Here is a 12,615-nt window from a genome sequence, read left to right as displayed (position 1 = left end):
CTTTCTGGACCATACCAAGCCCCACATTCCCTTACATTTCTTGACATGGAGAAGCAAGGACACCTTCTTCCAGAATAAGAAAAAGCTACAGCTAAAGTGCTTAACTCAATTTAAAGCTCCCCAGCAGAAGAAACACATGAATACCAGAAGGGAAGGGATCCAGTGGGGAGCCACTGTGATGACTGTGGGGCACGTGATGTGCCAGGACAGGCTGAGAGAGCTGGCTTTGTTCTGTCTTAAGAAATTAAAGCAGGGAGTATATTTTATTCATGTCTTCAACTCCTTGAAGTACAATATAAGGAAAATAGAGCTTTTGGAAGGATTCACAGGGATGATCCAAGAGATAACAAGCATAGGTTAAAACCAAAGGCAATTCCAATTAGAGATGCAGAATATTTTTGTTATTTTTTTATCGTTATATAGTCAAGTATTGGAAAAAGGTATCCAGTGAGTCTGTGGGTGACTATCCATCTTCATCTTTGGAGATGCTCCTAAGGTGACTGGGCACAGCTCTGTACAGCTTTGTGCAGCTGACTGTGCTTTTAGGAAGGGGTTGAACCTGAGATCACTGACCCCCTGTGTGTGTTTCTGTGATTCTGAGAGACTCTGTCTTACAGCAGCCAGAGCTGGTTCATTCTTGAGCACCAAAGTTATATATGTACACATCAGGACCAGGCAGACAAATTAATAATCCTTCCAGGCTATGAAGACCAACTATCTTACCCCAAAGAATTACATATCTGTAATTTCTTCTACTGGGGTGTGTATTCATTAGGAAGTGAAATGTAGCACTGAAATTAAAGATGATCAGTGAGGATTTGGTAATCCAGCCTCACTGAAAGGCAAAATTCTTGTATCATTTCTATCATCACCTACCAAACTTGCAGTTAATGTTACAGAGGAAGGACTGGCTGTGAATTTTCCAGTTTTTTGTCTCTTCATCCTGGGAGCTGGTGCAGGTGGAGGGCAGTTACCTTGCTGGAGCATTTTGCAGGAGCCAGCTCATGTATTGTACTTCATAGTGTCTGTCAGAAAATAAGCCCAACTGTCCACCTTGCAGGCTGTTCAAATGTGATGGAAAACAGCCCAGGCTCTCTGTTGCAGTTATTTGTTCAGTTTCTTAGGAAGGTTATACTAATTTGTATGCAGTTTGGTGTAAGCAATATATTTGCTAGGCCATGAACTTAAAAATTGTTTTGGAATGTATCACTGTTCAAAAGAAACAGCTGGCTCTCGGGTCTTCTTACTGCTTTCATGTTTGTTGAAAAGGATTTGAATAATGTTTTGCAAGAAGCTTCTGTCTCCTGTCATGAGCTAAGTTGAGAAACAGGTCTGGCACACTGAGATCCTACTGTCCCCTTCAGAGACAGCCCCCCATCAAACAAAAGCATTACTTCAGCAAGCAGTGGAAACAGCAGCCTGGAGGTTGCCATGAGTTGTATCACATTTAGTCTCACAGCAAAGTGTTAGGAGGCTAACAAGACAATCACACCTTGGTTTTTGTTGTATTGGGGCACTTTTGCCTTTGGGAGACTGAGAGAAGGTCAGCTACTCCTGACATGGAGAGATGGGCAGTTTGAGCAACATGAACCCTCTGTTGAGAAGATTTGGGAGGGAGAGGCAGTGGGGAAGAAGATGACCCAATGCTGTGTATTGGAGTGTGATGTCAGTCATCATGCAGAGAGACAAGTGTCTGTAGCACCTGAGAAACCAGGGAATCCTGTTTGTTTGGGAGGGAAACACAATTAACTTGTTCTCTGCCTGCATGAGCAATGGAAACGTGCTTCAGGTGATGTACACAGAGTACAGTTCTTGATTCTCCAACTGGTATCAGCAGCCTGAATGAGCAAAACTGGAAGTAAGTCAAAAGCCTGGTACAGATCCAATGGGAATGGAGTTGAAAGTTGGGACCTCCTCTCCTCTAGCAGACTTTTCTCTCTGACAGCAGGAGGGTGATGCATATCCATGATGTAGGTTTGGTAGCAGTTGTATACTTCCTTTTCCATACACCTTTAATGACAATCTGTGGGAAAGTCAAAGGCTTTGTAGAATATAAAGGCAGCTACTGAGAAACTGGCTTTAGTTTTCTTAGGGGTTGGAAATCAGCAGTGGTTGACAGAAGGGTGTTACCTTACCTCCCTCCTCATCAAAGCTTCTGTGGGGTTATTTCAGGTGTAATTTATGAAGAGCTGAGCAGTAGGGGCCTCTCCACTGAACCTCTGCTGGGTTGCATCCCACTGTTTGACAAGTAGTATGGTAAAGCATTTCTCTGTACAAGGTCAGATTAATCTTTTTTTATGGAGTTTCACATGAATGCTTTGCTTTGGGATTGTTGTTTCTCCATGCATAAATCTTTATTATACCAATAGCCTACAGCCCCAGTGAACCAAAGAAAACTCAATTTTATTCTTCTCAGTATTTATCACCATAGTGAGAGAACTCCATTGAAAAGCAGCTGTGAGTTTCCAGCAGGTGTGCTGGGGGTTTAGTGCTGTGAGCCTTCTGTGATTTCATGTTTCTCCCTTCTAAATTGGAATGGTGTATGCCAAGCTGGGTCTGGCCCTAGACTGGGCATCATTCCCTTTGGGATGATACTGAGGATGGATCTGAAAATGACCTGTTTTTGGAAGGTGCTGTGGTCTAGAGGAGCAGGCTGTGCCTGTGTCCTTGCCTGCACTGTAGTCTGGTGAAGAGCAGGATGTGCTTTGCAGCCAGCACAGGCTGAAGCCTTGATTGCTGCTTTCCAAGGTTTGGGTTCAGGCACAGCTCTTCTTTAGAAGGGGGATCAGAGATGAGCTGACATGCAAGTGCTGTTAGCTTTTACCAGGTGATGAGTGTGAAGCCTCTGCGTTGAGGTTGAGCTCACTTAATTAACGTTTGTAATGAGATACAGCACAGGTCTCTACTGTCTGCACACATGGGGGTTCTTAATACTTGTTAGTTGTCTGTGATATAGCCATGTGGGCTCTGTCAGTGCTGCCAAATGTAAAAAAAAAAAAAAAAGATAGAATTAGATATTTTATATAAAACCAAAATATTTTTCTGTGGAGATAAAGGATAATCCTTAGCTAGGTTTTGACTTTCTGAACAATGTACATTAATTTCCGTTCACTGTATGGCTTCAAGATTTGCAGTGCATGAAACCAAATTCCCAGCTTGGAGGACCCTCTCAGTCTGTGTAGGGAAAGACTTAGACATGATACATAACCATCACTGAGATGATTTTTATTCTGATATTTCTTAAATTTTGAGTGCTCAACTCCACAATTTTAGCATCTTTTTCTGATGTCAGAGTCATGCCTATTTCTCTAGTATGACCTGAGGAAGGCAGGAGCACTGTCAGGGTCTTGCCAGAAGGTCCAGCCTCCTTCATTGGACACAATGGCACAGCTGGCAAGAGCAGCTCTCTGCTCCAGTCTGAAACTGATAACTTTTAGCAGAATTGGTGTTGTAGGGGGAAATACTCTTGAGATGTGAAATTTCACTGCATTTGTTACCAATTAAGATGAAATTTTAATTACTGATCCTAGTATTAAGAAATAATGACCTACTTGAGAAAACACCTCCTCTTGAGAAACTTCCCTCCAGACACCTTTCCTCCCCCCTTGCCAGTCTCCAGTTCCTTCCCTGCACATTATACTCAGTCATGGGGATCAGCACAGGATGCTTTTCTTTTATGGCCACTCTTTATTTCTTGCTCTTTTTTTTCCATGGCTCCTGCATGGGGTCCTCCCCAGGCCACCATCCTCTCAAAGGCCTCATTCCTCCTGGGTATCCATGTACACAAGTGTCTCCTGCTGCTTCTCTGCTGCTTGTAGGTCCAGTTTTTCTGGACCTACAAGCAGCAGAGGCCTCATTCCTCCTGGGTATCCATGTACACAAGTGTCTCCTGCTGCTTCTCTGCTGCTTGTAGGTCCAGTTTTTCTAAAACTAGTAGCCAGAATGGTTTGGCTTAGGATACATTCTCCATCTGCTGTTAAAAATGTTCTTACTTGGAGTAGCCTTTCTCCTGCAGTCACTCCCTGGCTTCATCTGTACTCTCTGCATGATGCTGCATGCAGAGTAAGGAGGAAAAACTTTCTTGAGAGCACAGGAAAAACAGATCCCTAAGTTTTATTCCAGTTCCTGTGCGTACCCCCTGTTCCAGGCCATGTCTTGTGAAGTGGGGCTGGAGGTTATTGGCTTTGGGGAGATGGCAGAAAGGCACCACAGGAGCAGAAAAGATCTGTGGGATGGTTTGTGGCTTCTCTGGTCGTGTGTGAGCATGTGGGTGTACGATTTGCAGGCTTAAGCTGCTGAGCCCTCTCATCTCTGTGATGTGTGAAATTCAGACTCTTGAAAGCAAATAACTTCCCCACAGCATCAATTCATAGCTGGGTAAGACAAAAGGCTGAAATTTCTGTGCCTGAAATGGAGCTGCTCTGTGTCAGATCCCTGCTCCAAACACTGAAGTATGAAAGGATTTCAAATTAAAGCACCAGAAATTTAACCTGGGAAGATTAGGATACTTTGCCCTGCTTCATTCTTAGAAGTAATTGAGTGCTATTTTTGACGTTCTTCCAAAAGCTTTTATCCTTTCGACAGAAACAAGCGCAGAATCTATCAGCACAGACAATTAAGGTTTGGCAAAATGATAAGCTGATGAAACTGAGGTCCTGTGGTAGGAAATGCTGATCACTGTATATAATGGGTAACAGTCTTTCTCCTTTGTTCTAGAAATTGTCTCATGCAATCCTGTCTATGCCAGGGAATTTCACAGGGAGAAAACAGTGTTCACATGCACATTTTGGATAAGTGATGCTTTTATGGATGAGCAAAAAAGTACTCTACAGCCAAATAGATAGAGCAAAGTGTCTGTGCATCTTTGAAAAGAGGGATATGCTTTGTCCTGTTTCAGTTAGTGCTAGGCAGCAGGCTAAATTGTAAAAAATAAGCAAGCTGCACCAAGACAGGTTGGGAAAGCCATACAGAAGGTCAGTGTTTGGTGGTAATGGTATGGAAATCAGCTTGGATCATGGGCATAAATGAGGTCTGTGATTCAAAACTGGGCAGTAATAGGATCCAGTATTAGGGTCAGGCAGGTGTGAAAATACTGGTGATGAAAATCTCAAAATAAATAATTTAAGATTCATGGGGCAAAATGCAATGACTTCTGTAGACACAGTAATTGTACCAGGGAAGAAAAGTATTTTCCCCTTTGTGACTTTTTGCCCTCCATTCAGTCACATAAATCCATGGGTTCAAAGGTTTGGTTTTGGCTTACCAGGCAGTGCAGAAATTCTGATAAAGGCTTAGTAGCTATTAAACTTTTATAGGTTTGCAGCCTTGTGGTTGAAGAGACAGTAATTGCGTTTTTCTCGTGGGGATGGGATTCCAATTAAGCCGGTGTTGCTCAGTATTAGAATTCCACCCTTACAGGTTGCTAAGTGTGTGAATTTTGTGTTATAGGGAGCCAGACCTTTGCCTCAGCCTAAAAAGTTCCAAAATTACTCTCTCCTTTACCTATCTATGCAAAACTCAGTTTCATTTAATGCTCTGATAGCGCTCACTCTGGAGTCTGCAAGTGCTCTATTGATGCTGCTGCAGACCCATCCAGTGTGGTAACAGAAGCAGAGGGTGTAGTTTCCCAGAAGTGTTTGGCGTTGCCAGCAGTTCCTCTCACTGAAGTCAGTCAAAAAAGAGCTGAGGGCTTTAAAGAACCTACCTGAAATCCCTGAGCTAAAAGTTTTCTATCCAGTCCTTTGAGCTTTTGACTTCTGGGTTTTAGGCAGTTCCATGGCTTATGAGAAGAAAGAGAGGTGGCCCAAATTTGCTTTGATGCCTTCAGTACAAATCAGCCCCTTTCACCTGAAACTCATGGGTGATTTGTGTAGCTCTCTGAAACTGCTCATAAAGCTAACTTGGTAGCACCTTTCACTTCCTCCTTGATCCCACAACTACCCTTGAAAGGAGCTGTGACTTTATGGCCCAGGCTACCTTCTCTTGACGTGGGAAGTTAAGCTGTGGATTTCATGGATATCATCACTAATATCCAGTGGGGAAAAAAATAAAGAAAACCTGGCATGGGAAGACTCCTCCAGGTTTGCTGTCAAAGAGAGCACTGGCTTGCTCTTGGTGGGGTTGTAAGCTCTGCTGGTTCTACTGAAACCAGTGCTATAAATGAGCCATGCCTATGCCCAGACACTGTGGTGTTTCCTCACTAGTCCTTTATCTGCTTTTTCAGTTGTAGCAGCTTTGTATCCTGCTGCCTGTATGACTCCCACTCCCCATTCTGCATGATCTTGCTGTGCATCCAGAAAAAGCTGAAATAGATGTTGATGGGTTTTGCTTTTGTTTTATCCGCTGTCCTTTCTTCTCTTGACAGTTTTTTATCATGCTGTTAATTATATTTCTGTTGGAGCTCACTGTTGTGATTCTGTTCTTCGTCTACACCGACAAGGTAAGTCAAATTCTTCATTTTTCTTTCCCCTTCAGCAAATTTATATGCCCCTTTTCCCTATAAATAAATCATGAAGCACTTGGCTTGGTATGCACATCATGCTTCTGTCTTCCTTGAGACACTCCTCTCAGAAGGAGCTCTCTCAGAATGCATAAGCAGCCTGGCAGGACTGGGCTGTCTTGCTTGCTCAAGTGTACAACTCAAGGTCACAGATACTGCCAAGTGCATCTGTCATTAACAAAAGAAGAGGGAACAAAAACCACACAGAAATTCCCACAAACAAAAACCAAAACACCCCACAAAAAAAGCAAAGAAGCCAGCAAACCTTACTAGGAGCATGTAGGAAGAGATAGCCATCAGAGTGAGTTTGATTTTTAAAAATATGTTTATGGTTTAAGAGCCACGTTGATACTGTTAAAAAGGAAGTGTCCTCAGCACAGGCAAAGGCAAACAATTCATTATCTTTCCACACTGCTCCTAGCAGCACATGTGTACTTAGAGCCTAGTGGAAAGCCAAGGTAAATGCAGGAAAGTTCGATAAACACAGCTTTTGTTTATGCTTTCACATTTTCCTGATGTTTGACTATGGTTCCTTCAGTTGTACAGGCAATATTGCCTACCTGAATTATCTTTATCCTTTTCTTTAAAAAAATCTTACCTGAATAAATCCAAAACAAGGGCATAATTAAGTGCCACCTGCTTATCTAATCAAAATCAAAAGTCCCTTAAAATTGAAGACTGAGGGAACTAAATAATCACAGGGAAGGTGGCAAAATTTTGCCATGAATTAACATTCATCCTGTACATGAGTGGTAAACACTTTCTTTAAGAATGGAAAGACAGTTGCAAAAAAAAAACCAAAAACCAAAACCAAAAACAACACTGTGTTCATTAATACATTAATTATTAATATAATTAGCAGTATATTAGTGATATGAGTGATTATATATATAGTTGTATCAGTGAGTGATTGTTAGATGCACTTCTGAAGGACTTTAAAGAGCAAGGTTCTATAGCATTCTGTAGCTGGAACATGGAATTAGCTTGCCAGGTAATTACAGTGGAAGGGACAATTTAAAATTTCTTGTATGCATTATTGGATTCTGAATTACTTGTCAGCTCTTGGCAGAAAGAGCTACACATCATACAGGAGTAAAGGCATCTTCTTGATATGCAATGGGCCTTCAAAACCCAAACACAACCCTTGGTTATGTTTAGAAATAAAATCAGTTAGAAAATATTATCATATCATTGTATAACAGACTTGCCTCACTGTGAATATAATGTTGAGTTTTGGTTACAGAAATAATGAGGAGTGTGAAGAGAGCTGTCATGAAAAGGGATTATGGAAACAACCTAGATTCAGTATGGGAAAGGAAAGAGATCTTCTGCTTAGGGGATCTTACAAAGAGTAATTAGAGTAGTTTCTATAATAATGGCAGACCTAAAATAAAGACCTGTCCTGAACCCAGAAGAAATAAATGAAAATATTTTGGATTAGGTTAATAAAATAAATATTTCTTATATTTCAAGTCATTATCTGGTAGAACTCCTGTTGTTGGCTGGTGTTGAGGCTGATAGATCAGTAAATGTGTGGCTATGGAGGAAAGAAAATAAACCAATGAAGTATTTTTATTCATAAAGCAGTCAGTGCTGCTAGGTTGACAGGTGTGTCACAGAGAATGTTCCTCCTCACTCTTCAGAGGTTAAAACAGTGAAAAAGTATCAGAAGGATTCCCTCCCTCCTTCAGCCCGTTGGTTTGCAGTGGGTTTTATTGATTGTTAATAAAGAGATCAGGAAATTAACTTTCCTCTGACTCCCATACTGCAGGAGGTAGTACCCTGCAGTTGTCTGTAAGATCAAAACAGAATCTAAAATATGGGCTCCAGTTCAAGTGCAGTTTTACTGAGTTAACAAATTGCTGTAGTCTGGGTATTGCAGATGATCAAATTTGAGGCTCTTAATGTTCCTGTATGACTTTAAATCTTATACTGAGAAAATCAATAGTTTGTGTTACACTTGCAGTCCTGCCTACTACAGAATAAATAAACCAGCAGCAGCCTCAAACTAATATTTTCATACAGCCTGGTTAGAGTTTGTGTGCTGGCTTTCCTGATGTGAAAAACAATATTGCCACATGTATGGGAAATAGTGAACCCAGACAAGTCCACCACAGTAATTCAGTTAATGCAGATCCTTGGAAATCAGTGAATGAACATTGTACACTGACACCTGTCCATCAGAAGAAAGTAAGGTTAGTTTTGTGTGCAGGAGAAAAGGACTCTGCAGATGATCCCTCTGGAGATGATCACTCCCAGCCACAGGGAGGGTGTGCATCCCTGTGTGTGTGGACACAGTGTGTGGGCTCCCAGGCAGTGAAGCAGCCTCTCTCTATCCATTGCTGGGGCTGTTGCTTTACTACTCTGTTAGTTACTAAAAAGCATCATGGCAAAAGTTCTTTACAGCCATTCACAGATAGTTTTGTGGTGGCACAGGGCTTTTATTCACTTGCTGTGGAAGGGTGTGCAGCTGTGGAGGTGAGCTAGGACTCACACCAGCCTCAGCTGGCTTGTTCTCAGCTGCTCTCATTTGTCAGCTTGGGAGAAGCCCAAAAATTGCCTCTGCCTCTCATTCTAGTGACTTGGTCTGCTCTGAGCTTTTAAGCAGCCAACTTGATCTTCTGCCCTAGGATGTCATCTTTTCTTTTCTTGATGGATAAAGGTTTGTCTTGATCTAATGAGATAAAAGCTGCCCTGGAGTTGAAAACTCTTTCCCTGAGTTGGCTATCCAGTGTGATATTGTGAAGAGAGGGGGACTTGGAGAAAGCTCAGGAGCCCACAGTGTAGGAAGGAAAAGGGTAGTGCCTTGTCTCATGTATAACTGCACTGTAGGTCTCCTTGGCAGGGCCTGAGCTCACACCTTGTTCACTATTCCTCCAACTGTCCTGGCTAGTTGTGTTGCAAAAGATGACTCTCGTGACCTCTGCAGAAGTGAATATGGGCTGTGATGGAATGCATTCCTATAGGATGGTTGTCAGGAAAAACCTGTAGCCCTTTTGTTTTGTCCTGGCTGTTCCCAAAGCAGCAGAGGGGCTGGTTCATAGGCTGTCTTCAGCTCAGTGTGAGCCCCTGAGGCACCTGGAAACCCGGCTGGCATTTGCACACATTCATATAAAAGTTCCTAAAGCGTGGCTTTTAATTTTTTGAGGTCAGAAGTACCAGCCCAAGAGATTGGGTATTGAATGGAGTTGGTTTGATTGTGAGAACTAAGGCAGATGTTATCACTCTGAGTGCAGTATTTTTTCAGGCTACTTTTATGCCCCCATTTGAGGCAGTCTAAACTCCAGTGACATTTCTGGAGTCATGTGGATGGTTTTGTGCATGGCTACCCAGCTACAGGCAGAATATTCTCTTTAGTATGTTTTATTTTGATTCCATCAATGGAGAGCAGCATTTGGCATTTTTATATGTTTGGCATTTCTATATGAAGCTCTCTGTGTATTTATAACAGATCCACAGAGTACTGAAAGGGTTAACCTTAATTTTATTGTGGTAAGGAGAAAGCAGCAGAGCCCTATCCTGTCAGAGGTTGGATACTCATATTTCTGAACACCATATTGGATCCTGCTAGAATGTAAATTATGCTAATAAAATGCACAGTCTTGTACCAGTTCTAACTTGTATAATCCTCCTGGTTTTAGTGTCTGTATTTATTTTTACTGTGATGGTTCTCCTGGAATCATAGAAAAAGAAAAGTCCATATTTACTTTTTTGCAGCTTTAGTAGGTGGGTTTTTTTCAGTAGATGTCTGCATTTTATATGATTTACAGACAGAGCTATGTAATACCCACAAATGAAAGAATGTAACTAAACTGCCATAATGTGAGATTGGCTTTGGTGTGTGTTGTGTTTGGTGGGGGAGAGGAGGAGGCTTGTTGGGTTTTTGTTTTGTTTTGTTTTTCTTATTGTCAAACATAACATGAAACATAAGTAACATAAGTCAGGAAAGAACAAAAGCACTGAAGAATCACTGACTATGATATTTGATTATGGGAGCAGTAACTGCTATTGGCAACTTGAAGGTAAGATGAGAATTTTCAGTAAAGATTAGGCCATTAACTCACTTGGGTCCCTGTGAAAATTACAGCCTAAATTCCATGCCTGCTTAGCTGTGTTGAAAATGGCCCACAGAATAGCCCCCAGAGGATTGAAAAATAATGGTTACTTCTGTTTGTCATGAAATGTGTGAAAATGTTCTTGTTTTCCATGCTGCTCCAATATAGCTTTTGCTGCTATCTTATAAAAAATATATTCTGTAGATTGATGCATTTTTGCTTTGTTTCTGAAAAGAAATTGAAAATTGTTTTAATTTCTGATTGATATTTTGCCTCGTCCCATACAAAGACAGCAGGTTGGAATTTAGTGGACATGATTTCAAATACAGCTCAGCCTTCACCACCTCTTAAACATTTGGCTTTAGAAAATGGAAAAGCAGAATCTCTTCCACTTGCTGCACTCGTGCAGTTGCTCACAGAAATGATCAGATCCTGCTGAGCTGCTCACTGGTGTGAGGGAGGGATTCTCAAAAACCTGATGGAATTATTAATATCTAAAGTTTCGTTCAAGTCTACTGCAGAAACTTGTTCTCATTGGGCTTCTGTCAAGAGAGCTTAAAAGTTTTCCATGTTTGCCTTTGACAGTGCAGCAGAAATGTCTCCTCAGGTAATGAGGTGCCTCATGTTCCCAGTCAGCACAGCCCACAGGGCTGTCCAAAATGCACACACAGGGCATGTTAACATTGCTGAAAGTGGGGAAACAGAGCCTAAAGTGGAGAGACAAGATCACCCAAACTGTATGCAGTTTAGAGAGGGTCTTAAGTTGTTGGAAAACGACAAGCCACGGAAAATCCTGCGAAACTGGCAGAATGGTCACTGCATCACTCTTCAGTCAGATGGCCCTTTTCTAGCAGTGTTTCTCCATCAGCATTTGACTTTCCCTACACCATCCCCTTCTCACTGCTGGAACTCTTGAGTGGTGGTAGAATTATTGGGTGTCTGTATCCTCCTTTGCCACAGTGAACAGGGCTGTTCTTGCTGCTGTGCAGGGCTGAGGTAATTGCAGAACAGAATCTGTGTGGCTGGTGTGTGCACTTTTCAGCATGCAGGGAAGGCTCTCCGAAGGACAAGGGCAATTTGAACTCTCTCTGGTGTTTCTGTGAGGCTGTGCAAGTCCTGGCATATGTATGCAGTGGTTTCTGAGCAGTCTGTGTGTTATTGCTTTATTTTCCAGTTAAAGTTCCATTTGGTTTGTTTGTAAAAGACCTTTAAAATTATCAAGTCCACCAATCAAGCAGTTCCTGGCATATAGCTGCTCTCTGGCAGTGTTCTGGAATTTGGGCTGTGCAATGAGTGCTGACATAGCTAAAAGCTGTTTTTCAGGATTAACAGCAGCAGCAGTGCAGACAGATGTGCAGGAATCTATAGATTGCCTCCTGGATGGTGATGCACTGCAATTACTGCTCTTTGAGTCAGATGTTTTAGCTCTGGTCAAGTATTTTATTTCTCTAATGCAAAATAATGTTATATAAATGGTGGTATAAAGTAAGAAAAGACTGAAGTGTCTCTGTGGTTTATTTTACTTGGTAATAAGCTTAATTTTAACTAGTTTATTAGCATTTCAGTACTGGTGTCCCACAATGGGGAGTTGCAGAAATTTCATCAAAAGAATTTAATTATAGCCAATTTACTTTGGCTTCTTTTCAGCAAAGCAGTCAGGCATAGGTTTAAATCTCTCCCTGTTCAGCACATAACCTAAGTGCATGCTTGAACCCATGTGACTGATTTAATCATATGCTCAACTCTTGTTAAAGTTGATTTGCACCTTATGGGTCTTTAAAAGAAATATTGCTAGGAAAAGCTAATGACAGCGAAGAATTCTGGAGTGTGTAAAGAGGCGTCACATCTTTCATTCCATAAGGAGTTTAGTGAAAAATAATGAATGCTTGCTTTAAAGCACAATTGGTTAGCTTTTTCCATTTGTTCTGAACAGTTTTCCATTTAGTATCTTGAACTCCACCACATCACTTTAACCTTTTTTAGGCAGGAGGAGATGAGGGGCAGGGAATCTATTTGCCTGTGTGACTGAAAAAAACAAACACACCAAAGGAAATCCCGGCA

The 12,615-nt window shown here is 41.6% G+C and overlaps 1 protein-coding gene across 5 annotated transcripts in view; it reads left to right on the top strand.

Annotated features, from left to right (window-relative positions):
* The window catches only part of TSPAN4 (tetraspanin 4), a 419,532-nt gene that overhangs the window by 359,269 nt on the left and 47,648 nt on the right, over window positions 1-12,615 (top strand). For all 5 annotated transcript variants that reach the window (XM_059849113.1, XM_059849115.1, XM_059849114.1 and 2 more), the window contains one exon: window positions 6,365-6,439. In XM_059849113.1, the coding sequence (XP_059705096.1) occupies window positions 6,365-6,439 (75 nt within the window). The remainder of the gene's footprint in view (window positions 1-6,364; window positions 6,440-12,615) is intronic.

This window comes from Haemorhous mexicanus, chromosome 6 (genome assembly GCF_027477595.1).
Source record: "Haemorhous mexicanus isolate bHaeMex1 chromosome 6, bHaeMex1.pri, whole genome shotgun sequence".
Lineage (NCBI taxonomy): Eukaryota > Metazoa > Chordata > Aves > Passeriformes > Fringillidae > Haemorhous > Haemorhous mexicanus.
This window is presented reverse-complemented; position numbering and strand designations above follow the sequence as displayed.